This window comes from Canariomyces notabilis, assembly GCF_033297395.1.
Source record: "Canariomyces notabilis strain CBS 508.74 unplaced genomic scaffold N656scaffold_2, whole genome shotgun sequence".
Classification (NCBI taxonomy): Eukaryota; Fungi; Ascomycota; class Sordariomycetes; order Sordariales; family Chaetomiaceae; genus Canariomyces; species Canariomyces notabilis.
Genome location: NW_027041824.1, coordinates 1,308,713 through 1,327,191, shown reverse-complemented (window position 1 = coordinate 1,327,191; position 18,479 = coordinate 1,308,713). Strand labels below are relative to the sequence as shown.

At 54.4% G+C, this 18,479-nt stretch overlaps 7 protein-coding genes across 7 annotated transcripts; 4 read left to right on the top strand and 3 right to left on the bottom strand.

Annotated features, from left to right (window-relative positions):
• Positions 1-1,836: 1,836 nt before the first annotated feature.
• N656DRAFT_841913 (uncharacterized protein) lies at positions 1,837-6,773 on the bottom strand. The gene is made up of 5 exons (XM_064819015.1): positions 5,827-6,773; positions 4,473-5,771; positions 3,886-4,421; positions 3,613-3,832; positions 1,837-3,563 (listed from the first exon to the last, which is right to left on the bottom strand). Exons 1-5 carry the CDS (start codon positions 6,465-6,467, stop codon positions 2,225-2,227), a joined length of 4,035 nt encoding a protein of 1,344 aa, XP_064674015.1. The 5' UTR covers positions 6,468-6,773; the 3' UTR covers positions 1,837-2,224.
• A 392-nt stretch (positions 6,774-7,165) lies between these two features.
• N656DRAFT_251267 (uncharacterized protein) lies at positions 7,166-7,653 on the bottom strand. The gene has a single exon (XM_064809005.1). It carries the CDS (start codon positions 7,508-7,510, stop codon positions 7,235-7,237), a length of 276 nt encoding a protein of 91 aa, XP_064674014.1. The 5' UTR covers positions 7,511-7,653; the 3' UTR covers positions 7,166-7,234.
• A 392-nt stretch (positions 7,654-8,045) lies between these two features.
• Positions 8,046-10,694, top strand: N656DRAFT_811167 (uncharacterized protein; the record flags this gene model as incomplete). Its single annotated transcript, XM_064818372.1, has 5 exons — positions 8,046-8,117; positions 8,217-8,432; positions 8,490-8,593; positions 8,972-10,174; positions 10,243-10,694. 5 exons carry the CDS (start codon positions 8,046-8,048, stop codon positions 10,409-10,411), a joined length of 1,764 nt encoding a protein of 587 aa, XP_064674013.1. The 3' UTR covers positions 10,412-10,694.
• A 1,019-nt stretch (positions 10,695-11,713) lies between these two features.
• Positions 11,714-12,946, top strand: N656DRAFT_765407 (class II peroxidase; the record flags this gene model as incomplete). Its single annotated transcript, XM_064813406.1, has 3 exons — positions 11,714-12,200; positions 12,285-12,658; positions 12,737-12,946. 3 exons carry the CDS (start codon positions 11,714-11,716, stop codon positions 12,944-12,946), a joined length of 1,071 nt encoding a protein of 356 aa, XP_064674012.1.
• An 895-nt stretch (positions 12,947-13,841) lies between these two features.
• N656DRAFT_701158 (ATP11-domain-containing protein) lies at positions 13,842-14,876 on the top strand (the record flags this gene model as incomplete). Its single annotated transcript, XM_064810922.1, has 1 exon — positions 13,842-14,876. One exon carries the CDS (start codon positions 13,842-13,844, stop codon positions 14,874-14,876), a length of 1,035 nt encoding a protein of 344 aa, XP_064674011.1.
• A 57-nt stretch (positions 14,877-14,933) lies between these two features.
• N656DRAFT_774710 (acetyl-CoA synthetase-like protein) lies at positions 14,934-17,169 on the bottom strand. Its single transcript, XM_064814321.1, has 3 exons — positions 16,659-17,169; positions 15,671-16,579; positions 14,934-15,615 (listed from the first exon to the last, which is right to left on the bottom strand). Exons 1-3 carry the CDS (start codon positions 16,905-16,907, stop codon positions 15,238-15,240), a joined length of 1,536 nt encoding a protein of 511 aa, XP_064674010.1. The 5' UTR covers positions 16,908-17,169; the 3' UTR covers positions 14,934-15,237.
• A 408-nt stretch (positions 17,170-17,577) lies between these two features.
• N656DRAFT_774708 (uncharacterized protein) lies at positions 17,578-17,958 on the top strand. Its single transcript, XM_064814320.1, has one exon. The coding sequence runs from the start codon at positions 17,757-17,759 to the stop codon at positions 17,949-17,951; it is 195 nt and encodes a 64-aa protein (XP_064674009.1). The 5' UTR covers positions 17,578-17,756; the 3' UTR covers positions 17,952-17,958.
• Positions 17,959-18,479: the final 521 nt, after the last annotated feature.

Here is an 18,479-nt window from a genome sequence, read left to right as displayed (position 1 = left end):
GTGTGAACACTTGCTTGTGTCAATTGTTGTAGACCCTTTGGCTCTACCGAACCTCACCCCGTCGTTAAGTCAGACCTTCAGTCTCAGAGAAGTCCTTCTCAGTGGTTAGGGGACCGAGATTCGTCACACCGAGGTGGCCTGCGTGGGGCCCCAGGGCCCTGGCCGGACTGGAGGGTAGGGCGGTCAAGTCGGTCTTCGAAGTCGGCAAGCCTCTTATTGAGGTATAGGTCCAGAGGCGGGACCCAAGCTTCGGTTTCGAGGTTCCGGATAGGGGTGGCCCTGTAGGCCCCCACTACTATCCGAAGGTTCCGATTTTGGGCCTTAGCTAAGTCCTGGGCCAGGCCTCGGGCCGGGGCCCCCAGTGGGGTAGGCTTGTGGTAGTTGGTGGCACCGAAGGCTATAGCACTCCGAATACACTTGGTATATACCTCTCGGGCCCGAAGAAGACTAGGGCCCCAAGTCTTGGCCGCAATCCTCGACAGGGCGAAATCCTGGGTCTTGAGCTTACTGGCTACCTTGGACCCGTGGGCTCTCCAGTTAAGCCTCCAATCAAGCCACACACCAAGAAATCTAGCAAAGGCCACCGGTTTGACCACTATATAGCGGTCGTCAGGGTCAAGGCCCGGGCCTGGCCTAGCCAGCTGAAGTGGGTTAGGCCAGTGATTCCGGCCTTTGTTGAAGTGGATTAACTCTGACTTGGCCCCGTTAAATTCCATGCCGTGGGCCTCAGCCTTAACAAAGATATTATTAATATATAGGCCTATATTAAGTTAGAGATTACTATTATAGTATAGGGGGCTATCTAAAAAGGAGGGAGGTCCTTACTAGTTATTATAACCTAGGACCTTGTGACGAATCTCGGCCCCCTACCACTGAAAGAGACTCCTCAGACTGAAGGTTGACTTAGACGGGGTGAGGTTTGGTAGAGCTAAAGGGTCTACAACAAGTGCACAAGCAAGTGTTCACACAGTAGTAAAGACAACTGCTCGCATTGCTTACTGGAGAACCTCTGGCAGGTCTTCCAAGGGAATAGCTAGCTATCTAATATACTAATAATTGTCTTCGAGGATCACTCCTTGCTCCTAGTGATCTTTGTGCTGGCTCACCTGGCTCACTTCGTGATCCCAGTGATCCTTTATGTTGGCTTCTTAGTGATCCATTCTGATTGGTCAGTTGAGCGATTGGCTGCCCCGGCTCCCCGCGCTGCGGCTGTGACCATGCCTGGCCACCAGTAAGGTCTGTTCGTGACAGACCTTGAATTTAAAAGCAATAAGTATACTACTAATAGTTATTTATAAGCACTAGAGGAAGGCCTGGTACTATACTACAAGCCTAGTAGGTTCTTTTTATAAGATAATACTAGGATCTATATTGCTAGGAAGATAGAAGAGTGACTCGAAAACTATAGAATCCAGGTCTCAACTCCATTGAGTATATAAAAAGAATATGAAGGAGATACTATATAAGGACTTCCCTAGGCTATACTTACTTAAAAGGAATGTAGAGAATATAGCTAAAGTAGAGGATACCCTAAGGGTTATATAGGAGAGGGTGCTCTAGGAGCTTATTAATAGGCTAATTGATTCGATGCCTAGGCAACTGGCTGTAGTGTATAAGGCGAAGGGTTAGTATACTAAGTATTGAAGGCCTGTTAAATAGCTTCAAAATGAATGTATTCCTGGGCAAATTGGCCTCGAATTGACGAAGATATGGCTGTGTAAGTTGGGGTGTTTAAATTGGTGGTGGGGCGAACCCACAGATACTTTTGACCCATTACTTTACGTATCTAGAGATGCAGGACGCTCAAACCGCCGGGCTATGGGCGCGGGAAGACCTGCCGAGCTGTGCCCTGATGGCTTATGCAAATGCACCAGCTGGGTGACCGCACAACCACATGCAAGGCACCAGTATGGAGTACTAGGTACACTATAATACCGCTGGTGTAGTCCAAGACTTCTCGATTTCACCCGCTCATCTACCGCTATCTACCGTCTCCATGGTACAGTAGCCAATGTTCAGCCCGCTGCCGGCCTATTTAGGAGCCCGATAATCCATTGTCTAGCAATTCATGACTTTTCCCGACACCTCAGCACCCTCCTTCCTACCACAGTAAGTCCCGGTTCTAGATTTTGCCAACCCTATCTATACTGTTGTAGCCCGTTGAAAGATCTTCTCTGTCCTCCAAACGCCGATAAAGAGATAAATCAATTTGAGCACCCGCCCTTCATGAAGGCCGCAAAGCCTCCCATCCGCCCAATTCAGTCGCTCCATCATCCGCAAGGAGATCAACTGCTGGCGTCCTGCGCAGGCCGGGAGGAGGCGGCGCCTGCTTCTTTGCCATAGACGCAGCTGCCGCGACAGGTTTTCGAGAAGGCGGCTGTGGTTTTTGTTCTTGCGACCCTAGCCCCACGAGAGGTAAACCCCCAGCGGCCATCATCCGGCTTTGCGAGATCCCGCCCGTGCTGGTGTTTGTTCGTCGTGGAGGCTGTAGCGGGGGCATTGGTTCGTCCTTTACGCTCCCGGTATCCGTGGCCAACGAAGAACGACTGCTCCCGAGTTTAGATGACAACCCATAGCCATTAGATGTCGAGCGCCGTGGTAAGCTTGGCGGGGGTGCTTCCAAGCTCTGTACGACTGTCGCCTCTGATACGAGACTCGCCGAGCTGCTGTTCGCTGGCGAGGTTGGAGATGTTAGATGAGCCGGCTTTTTTGCTACAGGCGGCGGGGCCTTGTGCTTTTCCGGCTGTGGTTGAGGCCCAACAGGTTTCGGACCAAGTGGAGGGACGGGTGACATCTTGTCCACCGGCTTCCGCTTCTGTTGGACCGAGGTCGGGGGCGGGACGGCATCAGCCGCCCGGCCTGGGCCCATGCTAGTCTGTCTCCGCGGGGGAGGAGGAGGTGGTGCTCCCTCAGACTGTAAGCCTCTCTGGTCTTCGCTGATATGCAGCCTGCCCACCTTAGCAGGGAGGGCTGATGGATCATAGGGAGGTGGGAGCTTTCTAGGCGCCGTGCTCGACGCTGAAGACGAAAGCAGCATGGAATGGTTGACGTGCTCATAAGGTGACGTGGACATGCTGGAAAACGATGAAAGGCGAGATTCGGATCTCGGAACATTTACCCAGTCTGGCTCGTCAGTCGGCGCGTGGGGGTTGGCGGGCCGCTTCGGGTTCAGAATGGTTTGGGACGCTGGATTATCCGGTTTGGGAGGGCTGATGGAGGATCGAGCCATCTTGCCATTCTCTAGCCACCATTTCTGGCGATCAGAGCTGGCTGGTGGAAGCCCCGGCTCGATCGCGTCGTAGCCTATCAGGTCCTCATCTTCCGACTCATCCGTCGCTAGATTGGCCGTATCCGTGCCAACCTCGGATTTGCGCCGCTCATAGATCTCCCGGCTAATCTTGTCTCGAAGCTTCTCGTTCACGATACTGACAGTGCACTCGAAGATACCGTAAACTGGTCTATGATCCGAGAACCTTAGTGGCGCCGAGTTGTAGGCTAGTTGGCGGAGGTTTGCACCTTTTCGAAGGATGCGGTCTGTCCAGGCTGGTATCCGTGCCTTCTCACTATATTCCTGTTAGGTTATGCCTGCATTACTCTAGGGTGACGACGTACGAGCTGTCATATTCGTCGGTGCCAATGTCAAACTTGTATGTTGGCATGAACGTGACTCGTGCCTCAGAATAGAACCTGAATGCTAAACCGGCCACCATCTGTAAATTTAGCTGATCGTTCTCAAACAGCCGCTCGAGATCGCGTCGCTTCACAAGCTCTTTGGCCGTCTCCAGGCCCAGCCCAATCCGGTAGTTGAAGTCGCCAAACCAGATGACCGAGTCTAGACAGCTGTCAGCCCAGTCAATGCATTAATTATATGTGGGTGTGTCATACCATGGTCGACTATTCTTCTATTCCTCTGAAACCAGAGCCCCTGGTCAATAGTGGCATAGTCTCTGTTCCTCTCATCGTAGTTGGCGAATCCTGCAGCTAGGTGTGCGGTAACGAAGCAAATAGGGGTGTTGGCGTAATCAAGCCTTATCGCAACGGCCCCTTTGTTGCCGGCCATGCCCGACAGCCCAGTCTTCTTTACACTGCCTTCGACATTCTTGATGTTGTGCAGAACGGATGCCTTGACAAAGATGCACAGCGCAGCGCCAACGAGCTGACCGCTTCGCAACAAAACATACCTGTCATCCCCTGCTCTGCTGTAGTGCCTGTCTAAAGTCTTCTTGATTGCACGTTCCCACATCTGTTTCCTTGTGGGGTCGCTGTTCATGATCTGTTGCGGGTTAAGCTCTACAATTTCCTGGAATCCGATGGCAATGATCTCCGGCTGCAGTGACCCCAACTCAGGGGGGCAGAGCCAGGCTGACAAATCTTCGTCAATGCCGTTGGTCCTTCCATTGAGATTAAACGTCCCGACAAAGCTGTTGGGTGTCAGCATTACCTTGTGTATACTCAATCAAGGTTGGACTTACATATGAATCTTTTCGTTTGCGGAGAACTCGTTGCTCCGCCGCTGCAGCTCGCTAGCAACATAATCGCTGATAGGGTCAAAGAGAACCACCGGCATTTGACCAACTAGCCTTCCAAGGAGGGTATCAATGGTGATCTGCCGCGCCTTGTCTGCGAAATTGTTATAGTATAGCCTAGTAGCCGACTTGCGCACGTCGGCAATGGCTCCAGCAAGGGACATCTTGCCGGTGCGTGTGAAGGACGTCTTCAAGGCGCCGGTACCGGCATAGATTTTAGACAGAGAATCGCCATTGTCAGCCCATAGGTTCGCATGCCTCGACCAGAAGTCAGAGGCTGCCCTCTCTCCTCTGTGGCCGAGGAAGGCTTCAACGGCCATCTGTGAGATGATTGTCTGAATTAGGTTCGTCCTATCCAGGCAGTCGAGGCAGTTTGTCCGGAAGACACCCTCTTGCTGTAACACCACAACATAGCGCCGCTGCGCATGAGCATCCGAACTGTCATTCGATGTGCCTGCGTCATCTGACTCTTGGGCAAGGTAGTATGCAAATCCGTCGGCCGAGCTTTCGATGTACCGACGAATCTCGTTAGCTGCCACATAGCCTTGGGGCCCCTTCGTCTCCGCGTGGAAATCATATTCCGTGTCCCTCAGCAACGCATGATCTCGAGAATGCTTTCCCCCTGAGCGACTCAAAGGGCAATGCTGAATCCCTATTCGATAGAGATTGGTAAGCTCATATTCCCCAGGTTTTGTAGCGCTGAGCAAGTTGATGACGTGCACTGCGCCGTATGCTTGTTCCAATTCAGAGAAGTGTTTATCGAATGCTGGCTGCGTCCCCTCAGCAGACCGCGTTATTGTGATTTTTTGCTGATTGGGTAGCAGGCCAGCAGTCTGTTCCCAGAAGACAGGCACAGAGCCTCGGACTTGGGCATAAGAGAAAACCACCCCTGATGGGCTCCAGTATGTCGTCTCGGTCTCGACAAAATTCGCCACGTTGCCATCGTCGTCAATGCCCCGCGAGTTAAATCTCGTGCCAGCTCTTCTGCATGACAAGCGGGAAATGACCGCCAAGTACGAGGGGAGTCCTGTTTTGGCAGAGCTCAAAGGTGCTGATGTGCGCGGTATCGCCAAGCTCCCGCAGAACCCGCGAATTGCAGAAGTCAATATCCTCGAGGCGTCCAGCGCACCCCGCTCCTGCTGTTGCAGGCGAGACCGGAACTGGACGAGTGGGCGGATCATGTAGGAGTTCCAGAGGAAAGAATCGTCAAAATTATCTATATCAAACTCTGCAGCATCAGCAGGCCTGTGATCTGGTCAGCACTCAATGTAGAACAAACTGTAACGGACCCCCGCCTTACCTGTCCTGCATGCGGTTCGTAACATCGAAGTCGGTACTATAGTAGAATGTCCCATTCCCGAGCAACTTCTGCAACTCTTGGCAAGGATGTTCCACTGGAACATCTCTCCTCCCAATGCCCTGGCCATAGACTGACGCCGCATCCGTTTCGAGATCGTAGGGATCAACAACGATGTCGTCATACTCGGCCGAGTTCAGACAGAAGAATTGCACCGCCTCTATTTTCTCCACGGTCTCTCCCGGTCGGAGTGTCGCAACTCGTGAAGCCTGAGTGATCACACACAAGAAAACATCACGGCCGATAGATATAAGGCCCAAGGTCCCGTAGATCGGCCGCGGCGTGAGCGGGCGGTAGTCCGCAAGCAAGTCATTGGATATCGAGGAGAACTCAACCATGCACTTGGGCGTCGCATTGTCGGAGGCGGCCGGGCGTGTACGCGCTGATGAGGTAGGAGCGAATGAGCCGTTGGCGATGGGCTCGCCTGCCGCGCTACTGTGCCGCAATATCAGAGCATGCGAATTTGACGCAATTGCAATCGCTCGGTGGGGATATTCGCGGATGAGGATTTGGCTCGACTTCTCGGGGGACGGCGGTTGTCCAAGCCACAAGGTCGACGATGGGGGATTGTAGTTGTAGTCCATGGCTCCAGCCTAGTCAAGGGAGGGGGGAGCGGCGTGTTGCAGACAGCTAGGAGCAGCACTGCTTGCCGGAGAGCTCATGGCTGGCCCTCGCAGACGACGAGTCTGGGACAATTGTATGCCGACCTGGGAGCGGGGATAGTCGATGGGCATGTGCTCGAATCTTGGATGAGGCTGAGCTGAGGTGACGGGCATTTGCTTAAGGCATAGGTAGGAGAAAGGTGCGCAGCCTGACTTCCCGGTTGGCTGCCGGTTGGGCAGGTTCTTCAGCCGTGCTTATAACTAGTGGTCACTCTTGTTGGATTCTCAGCCCCTTGAGTGTCAGTGTGTGGGGCTAGGCTTCTGGAGCGCTACCCCGGCTTAATTGTTCAGTGACTGTCTCGAGACACTGTACTGTATGTACGGTACGTTACTGCGCAATACAGCAGGAATCAATGCGGGGGAGGCGTTGGTTACGAGTACCCGGCATTTCAAGATCTTGGAATCGGGAATGCACTGTATCTACGAATAGAGGGGCAGATGGCGATTATGAAGCCCCTGACGAGCAGGCAACTGAAACGTTACCATCTGCTCCAGACTCTTCTTTCCTTTTGGTTCAGCCTCGTTATCCACCGGGTGTTAGGAACCGGTAGTTAGCGAATGCAATCGTTGTGTCATTGCTTAAAGGACTCCCATCCTCTGTCTTCATCTGCTCTTCGCTCTTCCTTTCTATGACTCTCAGTAACGTATGTGTAAGCTTGATCTCTGCGCAATCGAGAAACCAGCCCCTTTTAAATATCTGTGGCCGCTCCCCTTACTTGGCAGCAACAGATGCAAGGAGCATGGTATCGCACTCCCATTTCCCAATCCCAGGTCCCAAAGGCCGTCCTAGCCATCAATGTAGCGTATTCCAGCAAGATCGAACAGACTGAGTAGTGTTGAGAGACAAGGTTCCGGCTATATATATAGGAATACAGGGGCTCAGGGGGAAGAAGACTCCAAGGAGCCAGAGGTGCAAAGCAAGGACCGAGACTGAAAAACAATGCCAGAAGAATTATTATACCCATCCTTCAAGTGCGGCTTCAGATTTGAATATCAATGTTTGAGATCATGCTCTCCGAATCCGGAGAAATCAGCCTCTTCCTATCATTGTTTGTTATTGATACAATCATCACTAGCCTGAGGAAAAGAGAAGAGAACGAGAAAGCTGTTCAAAAATCTGGTTTCGTTAAATGTCCCACTTGAGCTTATCTAATCGGGAGTTGGGACCCACCTTCTTCCGCTAGCCGCTTTTAGCCAGAGACAGATGGGCCTGGGTCTCTGGGACTCGCGTACTAGCCGCATTTTTGGAACTTCCTCTGGATTCCGTCACCTCCAGCCTCTTCATTCCCCTTCCTCCAGCCGCATCACCGAGCATCGTCGCAGGGCATCCCCGCCGAGAAAATATCATCGAGGAAGTGCGATACCTACTTATTAATATCGGCCATCCATGCACCGTGCATAGTTTGTCACTGTCCTCGACACTGCGCGTTCTCTGCGTTGATTATCTTTTTTCCCTTTACGAAGCACAAGCCCAGCCTCGCCGGCCTTACATCCGCAACCATGGGTGACTTCACTAACTATGGAGGCACCGAGGAGGAGAACGCCGAGATAAAGCGGCTCAATGCTGAACTCGTGAGTTGAGAACCCTTCACAATGGCATGCGCTGTGACTGCGAGTCCTATGCGCGCACTAGACCGCATTACTTACCAGTGCATCATGCCTCTTGCGCAGGAAACCGATCCCGATAATTTCGAGAACTGGGAGAAACTTGTCCGGACTTGCGAAAGCCTCGAGGGTGGACTCAATCGCAACTCAAGCCCTCAGGCTTTGGCGACACTCCGCGATTCGTACGATCGCTTTCTCTTGAAATTTCCGCTGCTTTTCGGTTACTGGAAGAAGTATGCCGATCTCGAGTTCAACATATCCGGCCCCGAATCCGCTGAGATGGTATGCTTGCTCGCCTGCCACCAGTTTCATCCGCACAATGGCTAACAGACCTGTAAGGTATACGAGAGGGGCTGCGCCAGCATCACCAACTCGGTTGATCTGTGGACCGAGTACTGTTCTTTCAAAATGGAGACCACTCACACTCCCCACCTTGTGAGAGAGTAAGTGTGAACCGGCACTTTCATTCCCTTACCCATAACATCTTCACCCGCAGCAATTCTGCGAGGCCGCTTCTGGCCGCCTGCCGACCCGAGTGAAGCACTTTAAACGTACGACAATATGGGACATGGTGAGAGACACCAGAGGCAGCCGCCACCCTTTGCTGGGACACTTCTCTCACAATATCTAGCCAGGCCCCGCTGTGCTCGGCAGATCACATTTCGTTCGCTCTGGCCTTCCATCGTTCCCCGGAGATGTAGTTTGGTTGCTCTGGATGGAACGCATCGCTTACACCAAGTCCCCTCTTGTATTTACACTCCCTTCCCAATCCACCCCACCCCACCCCGTTTCCGCTTGCTCCCTGCTGACCTTTCCCCCAGGTTGTTCGAGCGAGCCGCTTCCCATATCGGCCTGGATTTCCTCTCTCATCCGTTCTGGGACAAGTATCTCGAGTATGAGACGCGACAGGAAGCCCACGATAAGATCTTTGCCATTCTCAATCGCATCATCCATATTCCAATGCATCAGTATGCCCGCTACTTTGAGCGATTCCGGCAGCTTGCGCACACGCGTCCGCTCATCGAGCTCGTCCCAGCCCACGCATTAGCCCGCTACCGTGCCGAAGTTGAAGCCGAGGCCGCCCAATTCGCCATGCAGAAGACGGAACTCGAAATTGAGCGAGATATTCGGGCGAAGATTGATGCATTCTTCTACCTGACATTCCAAAACACCCAGACCGAAACCAACAAGCGGTGGACGTACGAGGCCGAGATTAAGCGGCCATATTTCCATGTCACAGAGCTGGAGCATCACCAGCTAATCAATTGGCGCAAGTACCTCGACTTTGAGGAGTCGGAGGGCAATTATCAGCGCATAGTCTTCCTGTACGAGAGGTGTCTCGTAACCTGCGCTCTCTACGACGAATTTTGGTTCCGATATGCTCGATGGATGGCGGCACAAGAGGGCAAAGAGGAAGAGGTGCGCAACATCTACTTGCGCGCATCTACTTTGTTCGTGCCCATCAGCCGACCGGGCATTCGTCTGCAGTTTGCCTATTTCGAAGAAATGTGTGGCCGTGTCGATGTTGCTCGAGACATCCATGCTGCTATTCTTATGAAGTTGCCGGACTGTGTTGAGGCAATTGTTTCGTGGGCCAACCTCCAGCGACGCCAGAGTGGCCTCGATGCCGCAATCGAGGTGTACAAGGCGCAGATCGACTCTCCGGTTGTGGATATATTCACCAAGGCCGCGCTCGTGACCGAATGGGCGTTCCTATTGTGGAAAGTCAAGGGTTCAGTCGATGAGGCTCGTACTGCCTTCGCCAAGAACGTGGAGTGGTACGCCGACAGCCGCCACTTTTGGCAAAAGTGGCTTGAGTTTGAGCTCGAGCAGCCGACCAACATTGAGTTGGAGAACCAGCATGCTGAGCGGGTCAAGACCGTCTTTACCGAGATGCGTGCCAAGAGCCGCCTTTCGCCACACGTGAAGCAGGAGTTGGGCCAAGTCTACCTCAACTATCTGCAGCAGCGTGGAGGGAAACAAGCCATGAAGGAGTTTTTGCTTGTCGACCGGGAGTTGTTTGGGTAAGTTGCTTGCGACCATGGCTTTGTGAATATGGCGACGCGTAATAGCATGCTAACGGCGACTGCAGTCCGCAGTCCATTTCTCTCATTACAAAGGCCAAGCAAAACAAGGAAAGCAGCGGCATCCCCGAGCTAGACGAAGCGACGCGCCTCAAAGCCGAGAAACGCTTCTACAACTACTACGAACTGCACATGGACCCGGACCCGAATGCTCAGGGACCCGCGAGCTTTGACTAGAGAGCACGCGCGGGGGTGCAGCTCATTAAACGTGTATCATAATCATGGTATGAAACCAGCTGGGTATGTCGGTGGCGGTTTCGTTGGATGGTTCAGCGCAGCAGTTCGTGCGCTCGGTTGGCGTCGCTCGGTTTTCGCGGGTTGGTGGGAATGCGTGTCCTGGTTGGTGTCCGAGTTGTTTGGTGGTAGACTGGTGGTAGTAAGATGCGGAGCTGGCTGTCGGTTTCCAGTTTAGCTCTGTACCCTCCACCTGGGTAATGTGTATGAGTTATAGGTCTTGAGCCATGAATATCTCAGATCTCAAAATCCATTTGAGGATGACTGCCTGTATCAGAGGTTCCCCATTTTTTCCGCCGTGACCAGCGGCTTTGGCATATGTTGCTGCAGGTGGCTGATTAAGTACATTGAAAGGCATTCATCACGGTGCTTCCGCCATCCGAAGTGTTGGTGGCGTTTGGCGTCCGATCTCGCAATGGCTTCCGTTGTTGCTGACATATTCAAAGAAGCGAAAATCGAGACGGGAAGGGAGCAATAGCCTGGCTTTGCGAACATCAAAAGAAGTGTGAGTCATTTAAGGGAGAGAGTGAGAGACGCCATCGAAGGGGATGGCTTTTGACTCTTTCGAGGTCCAAGACATAATGTATTTGATATCAAAGTTGCCATCGCCGAGATCGGCCGAGCTGCAAGGGACGGGATGCCAAAAGGTGCTAGTTATGTAATCAGCCGTGGATCCGACCTTCCCCGTTCGGACCTCTCCGTCCTCTCGGGCTTCCTCGGAGAAGCAGTCGGCTCCGTTATCAACTCTTTCGGCGCTTGCCGCCACGCGTACCCGGACCCACCGGTCCCATGGTGGTCCCTTTGATAACGTGATGAAAATGGAAGCTTCTTCGAGATGGCGAGACCCCTCGGGACCCTTCCCCTGCCCAATTGACCCACATTTTAAATTTCTCCCCGTCCGAGGCAAGTTTCAACCAGTCAGGCGTGAGTTAAAACACTCTTTTTCGATTTGATTCCACCCTCTCCATTGGTAATAAGCCAAAACCGCGTTCTGTCTTCTCTTTTTAGTGACACAAGCTCTCCCTCTTGCAACGCCTCTTCTGGTCGTCAGTTGGCTTGCCTCTCTTTCCTTGTTTTCGTCCTCACATTCCTCTCCTTGATACCCCTCTAAGGTGAGGCATTAACCAACCCTCCTCGTTGCGACGTGTTTTTCGTCTGTTGGCGACCTGAAATTCCCGCGCCTTATCGTCCCCTCTTCAAAAGTGAGCTCGGATTATTCTGACCGGCGCTCTCGCAACCCAGCAGATGGCCTCCGCAACCCGCACATTCACTCGCGCTCTGCGCACCTCAGCTCGGCCGGCCTTCAGCGCTGCCCCACGCGTCGCCTTCCGCCAGGGCGGTCGCCGCTTCTACTCTTCCGAGGCGCCCTCGAAGACTTCCTCCTCCGTCGGGATCTGGGCCGCCGCGGGCGGTGCCCTCGTCGCAGGCGGCGCCTATTGGTTCTACCAGAACGGTTCAAGCTCGGCGACGCCCAAGGTCTTCACCCCCAAGTTCGAGGACTACCAGGCCGTGTACAACGAAATCGCTAGCCGGTTGGAGGAGAACGATTCGTGGGATGACGGCAGTTACGGACCCGTCTTGTTGCGCTTGGCGTGGCACGCTAGCGGCACGTATGACAAGGAAACGGGCACCGGTGGCAGCAACGGTGCCACCATGCGCTTCGCCCCCGAAAGCGACCACGGCGCCAATGCTGGTCTGAAGGCTGCCCGTGATTTCCTGGAACCTGTGAAGGGTGAGTTCTGTCACTGCGCCCGCCACCCATGACTTGATGGCGAATTTGAGCAAGAGCCGAGACTGACCTGAGTGAATCAAACAGCCAAGTTCCCTTGGATTACCTACTCGGATCTCTGGATCCTCGGCGGTGTATGCGCCATCCAGGAGATGCTGGGTCCTCAGATCCCCTACCGACCCGGCCGCCAGGACAAGGACGTCGCCGGCTGCACTCCTGATGGCCGCCTTCCCGATGGCTCTCGGGGCCACGACCACCTTCGCGACATCTTCTACCGGATGGGCTTCAACGACCAAGAGATTGTCGCTCTTGCCGGCGCCCACGCGCTCGGCCGATGCCACCCGGACCGGTCCGGCTTCTCTGGCCCCTGGACCTTCTCCCCCACCGTCCTGACCAACGACTACTACAAGCTGTTGCTGGAGGAAAAGTGGCAGTGGAAGAAGTGGAATGGCCCGAAGCAGGTGAGTCGCCTTTCACTCGAAGCGAGGGCAGCGTCGCCACTATGAATGTGAGAATGGATGCTGACGCGCCAAAAACAGTATGAGGATAAGAAGACCAAGTCGCTCATGATGCTTCCGGCCGACATGGCGCTCGTCCAAGACAAGAAGTTCAAGGAGTGGGTTCAGAAGTACGCTGCCGATAACGATCTTTTCTTCAAGGACTTCTCGGCTGTCATTGTCAAGCTGTTCGAGCTTGGCGTTCCGTTCCCCGAGGGCACTGAGCGGTGGGTGTTCAAGACGCTCCAGTAAATATGGAGTTTGCTCTTGGGAAGGGAGGAACTCGTTGAGGTCCACCGGTCACGCAAGATAGACAGTTGGACTTTGAACGGCGTCTTAATTTGGGAGGAAACTGTTGTTAATCGACTCGACCGCGAACGGCTTCGTCCATCCGCTTGAGTTATTTGGGGGGACTGGATCTTCCTGCGATAGAGCAGGCTAATGCGGAGAGGCGATCTTTCCGCTGTATTACATGGCATAGTGAGCGTTTCCACTGTCATATTTAGAGAGATCGTCTTGTAGAATAGTGTAGATGGATAGATGAGCTTGCTTCGGACGAGCAAGTCTATGGGAAACCGTTCTTGTGAGGTGTCCCTAGGTGACGTTGCTTTTAGATCTTGCGAAAGCGGGGGAGGGATACATATGTGACGGGAGCAGTGTCCCTATGTTACGGTGTTACTCCAGCGAGCCTGGGCCCAGGCGCATGGCCGTTGAGGATCGTTCAACGCTAAGATGATGGTTCGGTACGATCATTGGCCTGGCGTGGCCGGGAGATGGGAGGGACGTGCAAGGGTTCCCCGCATTTTCCTCAAGGCCTGGGGACGTGTTGTACGCTAGCTGCCGTCCCTGTTTGAGAAGGACCATGCAGATTCTTCACCTGAGAGTAGAAAATCAAAGGAGGAAGTGATTGGTAAAGAAGCTAAGAACACTGATAAAGTGTCCCAGTTTTTGTAACCGTTCTAGAGAAAAGGGGAAGGGCTCGATGAGAAGCAGCAGCCAGTGATAAGATCCTCAATGCAACCCCTGACTGACTTCAATTCATCAATTTTCGCGATCCAATTCTTCGCGCGAATCCTCGCTTTGGCATTCCGCAACATCCCATTTGTCCACCACACATCACCCCACCCCCATCCCCTGGTGATACACGATGGCTTCCATACGGGAGCCGGTGCTGCGGCATCTCCTGACATGCCAAACACGGGCGCTGCGCGCCTCGAACCAGCGGCGCTGGGCGCAGGTGCACGACGTGCGCTTCCTCGCGACGACGCAACAGCCGCGCAACATTCTCGAAAAGTACCGCGAAAAGCTCGACCGCAAGGCCCGCGAAGAGGGACACGCAGACATTGACTCGCTGAGGGCCGCGTACGCCGACAAGATCCAGTCATTGCGCAAACAAGAAGCTGCCGTCGGCGTCCCTCCTCCGCCTTCTCCTCCTTCCTCCTCCCATACATCATCCCCAAGCAGCAACAGCAAACAAGCCTCCACCACCACCTCCTCCTCCTCCTCGCCCGCGGCGACAAACCAAACCAAGCCGACACCACCGCCATTACCAACCGACCCAAGCACAGGCACCGGCACAGGCGTCAAACCGCTCTCATCCATCCTAGACCTGCCCAAAGCCCTCAAACTCTCAGTCGAGGAGCTGACGGCGCTCTGGCGGGTGCGCCACGCCGCGCGGGCCAACTCGCTGTGCGCCGTGATCCCCTCGGCGACGTACTCGGCCATGGAGCGGGCGGCGCGCGAGGGGAGCGCGCAGTTTGTGCTCCCCGTCCCGCACCAAGGGCAGGGCGCCGAGATGCATTTCCTGCAGTGGACCTGGGACCCGGCCACGCGCAGCAGCACCGTGCTCTTCACGCAGCTGGCCGAGTACAAGGCCCGCGGCGAGTTTGCGGCGCCCCACACCACCGTCACGCACTACACGGATTTGGTCGAGTCAAAGGGGGTTGTGCTCATGCAGGGCACTGTGGCCGAGGACCGTGGGGTTAAGGTGGACGACGCGCGGTGGCTCGTCATGTGCCTGCAGCGCTTCTACGGCGGGTGGGACGGGGCTGGCGCCGGGGATCTGGATCAAATGGCAAGGGAGAGGGCTGAGGAGAGGAGGCGGTTGCTGGAGTGGTTCGGGAGGGGGGATGGCAGGTTCAGTGTGGAAAAGTTGATGGAGGAGGCTGAGAGGATGGGGTAACATGACAGAGATCGGGTGTATGATACTGGATAGAGGGGGCACGGTATAATACGACGCTAGACGGGGTTCATATATTTCGGTCGACCAGGATTCGGACTAGAACTAAGATGTATCATTATTTCGGCTCTCGAGTCGGGCCTACAAGGCGATCTGAAGAGACAGCTGTCACAGCTTGGCTCCCAGGGCCCGTTGCTCCTTCTTGGCCTGCTCTCTCATCACTCTTCTGAGGATCTTGCCACTGGGCGATTTGGGAATCTCTCTAACGAAGCGTACACCTCCACGGAGCTTCTTGTGTGGCGCCACTCGCGCAGCTACCCAGTCCAAAAGAGCTTGCGCCTTGACGTCGCTGGCTTCGACGCCCTCACGAAGGACTACGTAGGCTCGCGGCACCTCGGTTGCGTGGGCAGGATCGTCGACGCCGATAACACACGCATCTGCAACGTCTTTGTGGCCTACCAGGATGCCCTCTAGCTCGGCTGGTGGGACAGGATAGCCGTCTAGGTGACAGCGCTGTAAGCGATATCTGCCCGAGAAAAGAGAGTGGGTGAGACCGCTTTGACTTACTGTACTTGATCAGCTCCTTAAGGCGATCCACGCAGTAATAGTTGCCGTGTTGGTCGCGGCGAAAGACGTCACCGGTCTTGAAGAAGCCGTCGGGCGAGAATGCCGCTTTGGTAGCCTCAGGATTCTCAAAATACCCTGAGAAGACGTTAGGCCCTTTGAGCCACAGCTCGCCTGGCTATGTGGCCACCTGTCAGCAAAAGATAATGCAGCAGTGGAAAGATCAGGAGTACCTCGCCCTTTGCAACCTCCTTGCCGTCCTCCCCGACAAGCTTGGTCTCCATATTCGGCATCAGCTTCCCGACCGAACCCATGAATTTCGCCCATTCATCCACCACTTGGCAACACACCACGGCGCTCGTCTCGGACAGGCCATAGCCCTGCTTCACCGGGACTTTCAGCCGATTCCACACCGCATCGGTGAGCTCCCTCGTCAGGGGCGCCGCGCCTGAGTGAAGAACCTTGAGCGAACTCAGATCATAGCTGTCCACAGCAGGGTGCTTCCCAAACGCCAGGATAATAGGCGGTGGCACGTAGGCAAAAGTAATCCCATACTTCTCAATGGCCTGCAGAGCCTTGTCCATGTCGAACCGCTCCAACACGACGAGCTGCCAGCCCGAGTAGAGAGACATGAGCACACAGCATGTCAGGCCGAATATGTGGAAGAAGGGCAGTATGCCGAGCTGCTTATCACCCTTGCCGTCGACACCACCCTGGGACCGCCACTGGCTGCCCTCGACGTAGGCGGCCTGGAGCACATTGGCCACCATGTTGTAGTGCGAAAGGCTGACGCCCTTGGGCAGCCCGGTGGTTCCAGAGCTGTAGACGAGGAAGGCATGATCTGTCTTGGGATTGATCTTGGCCTTGGCGTAGCGGCCCGTGTAGCTGATGCTGCGGATGCTGGAGAAGTGACGCTGCCGGCCCGATGGGTCCCGTTGAGCACCCAAGAGGATGACGCGGTCTAGCGGAAGGCCTGCCTTTTTCGCTGCTGCTATGGCAGTCTCGAGGTAAGCAACCTGGGTGACGAGGCCCTTGGCGCGGGAATGCCTGAGCTGGAAGGCAAGCTCGTCCACGGTGTAGAGCGGATTAGCAGGCGAGACAACGCCGCCTGCCCAGAGGGCACCTAGGGTGAGGATGGGCGTCTGCGGAAGGCGGTGTTACTTTGGCTTGCTCTTCTCATTCGAGGGGGTGATAGGGTAAGCTCAAGTATCAAAGACACACATCAACAGAGTTGGGAGTATAGAAGGCCAGCACATGGCCCTTCTTCCAGCCCCAGCGGGCCTTCAACCCCTTGCCGAACTCAATGGAAGCGCTGCGCACGTCAGCCCAACTATACGAGCGGCCCGTCTCGCCGCAGGTCAAGATCTCCTTGGTCACTGGAAAGTCTCTGTGCCGATGCCCGAGAAGGAAAGACCAGAGGTCAATCCCATCGGGAATTCTGAGCGGGGGAAAGGTAGAACGGTGTGGCATCGTGAATGTTTAAGACAAGATGAACTCGGAAGAGATGGATGAGCTCCCCTTGATCTCACAAACCAATTATCCAGGCCCGGCGCAAAATTCCTAGGTCACCATTGCTCTGGCGGCTTGTCCGGATGGTTGGAGAGGTTCCTGGCTGGCATCGGCTATCACACGCTTGCCTACAGCCTTCCCCAACAACCGACTATGACGGAAGGCGTCTAGCATCGGCCCCGTTGCTCGGTTGTTGTGGGGATAACCTAAGGTGAAGAGGTACTTGCCTTATTGGGCTGGTCAGGTGAAGGGAGCAAGGGAGCACAGTACAAATAACTCGTAATTTATACAGTCCGTTTCAAGTCAACTTGAAGCTTAGCGGCACAACCCCCTTTTGCCAAGCCGTAAACTTGCCGTTGAATTATATAAGCAGTTGCCAGACCGCTCAATTCGCAACAGCCGCTTACCATGCCAAACGCTTGATCCTGGGAGCGGCTTGCGCTAGAAGCGGTTGAAAATGTCAAACGCTTGAAGTTTACCAAGCCTCATACACAAGTAACGGTCTAGCGATGGCTTATAATCTGTAAGCGGCTGGGCAACGGCTTGGAAATGGGACCGGCTTGAGATACTAGCGGCTGGAGAGGTAAGCGGCTGGGCAACGGTTGGGAATGGGGACTTGTAAGTCTGTAAGGGGTCGAGTCCTTGCTTCCTTCCTTGTATATAGCTAACCTCTAGGCAGCGACCGTCGCCAGGCAGCCGTGCCGGGGCTTGCCTCTCTTTAACTTAGCGAATCTCAGGTTCACGTTCCTCCTCCATCTTCCTCAGTTTTCCATCCTGGAGCTCTCTTACGCCCTGACTGGTCTGGCTCCTATGGTCTCCTGGCTCCCAAGGTCTCCTGCTCCTAACTGGAAGTATGTTCTTTGCGCTGTGCTGTCTGCGGCGTGCGACCAAAGCGGTGTTGACCGGCAGTTGAAAATAGAAGCGATTTCGCAAAGTGCCCTGGAATCGCGTTTTCTAGCCAATTCAGCGATTCCAGCGAACTGCCCTAGCAAGTCGACCCCCTAGAGTCCAGACTCCCCAAGTCAGCCACGAGGTCGACTGCCACCCACCCACTTGACTTGCGGCCTTGACTTGCAACTTAACTTGGAGGGTAGATAGGTAACTAAGGTAGGAGTTAGATACTTGAATTGATCTTGTTCCTTAAGTACCTGATGTACAGTGATCTGGGTGCAGAGAGTAGGAGCCTGGAGTGGTACTGTATGTACGTACCCTAGGGCACGGGCCAGCCCCTATTCCAGCCGCTTACTCTCTCAAGCCGCTTACCCTACTCAAGCCGTACTCAAGCCGTTAGCCTGATGGTTCAATTTCCACCAAACGTTTGACTTGCCAGACCTCTGGCGATTCAGACCTCTGGCCTGAGATAAGCCGCTTACTAGAATCAAACGTTTGGACTTTTACAACCGCAAACTTTTTAGTTGTGAACTCTCAGCGGCTGGAACGTCGCAGCCGTCGGTCAACGGTCTGCAGACGGCTTACGAAAAGGCGGTCAGACCCCTAAGAGGTCAAGCTCAAGTTCCCAAGCTTCAGTTTGAA

Coding starts and splice junctions, on each gene's coding strand:
- N656DRAFT_841913 (XM_064819015.1), bottom strand. CDS start 6,467: ATGGACTACAACTACAATCCCCCATCGTCGACCTTGTGGCTTGGACAA. Junction 5,772..5,826: donor ACGAACCGCATGCAGGACAG/GTAAGGCGGGGG, acceptor ACCAGATCACAG/GCCTGCTGATGCTGCAGAGT. Junction 4,422..4,472: donor GCAAACGAAAAGATTCATAT/GTAAGTCCAACC, acceptor GACACCCAACAG/CTTTGTCGGGACGTTTAATC.
- N656DRAFT_251267 (XM_064809005.1), bottom strand. CDS start 7,510: ATGGGTATAATAATTCTTCTGGCATTGTTTTTCAGTCTCGGTCCTTGC.
- N656DRAFT_774710 (XM_064814321.1), bottom strand. CDS start 16,907: ATGCCACACCGTTCTACCTTTCCCCCGCTCAGAATTCCCGATGGGATT. Junction 16,580..16,658: donor ATACTCCCAACTCTGTTGAT/GTGTGTCTTTGA, acceptor CGCCTTCCGCAG/ACGCCCATCCTCACCCTAGG. Junction 15,616..15,670: donor AGGAGGTTGCAAAGGGCGAG/GTACTCCTGATC, acceptor GTGGCCACATAG/CCAGGCGAGCTGTGGCTCAA.
- N656DRAFT_774708 (XM_064814320.1), top strand. CDS start 17,757: ATGGTCTCCTGGCTCCCAAGGTCTCCTGCTCCTAACTGGAAGTATGTT.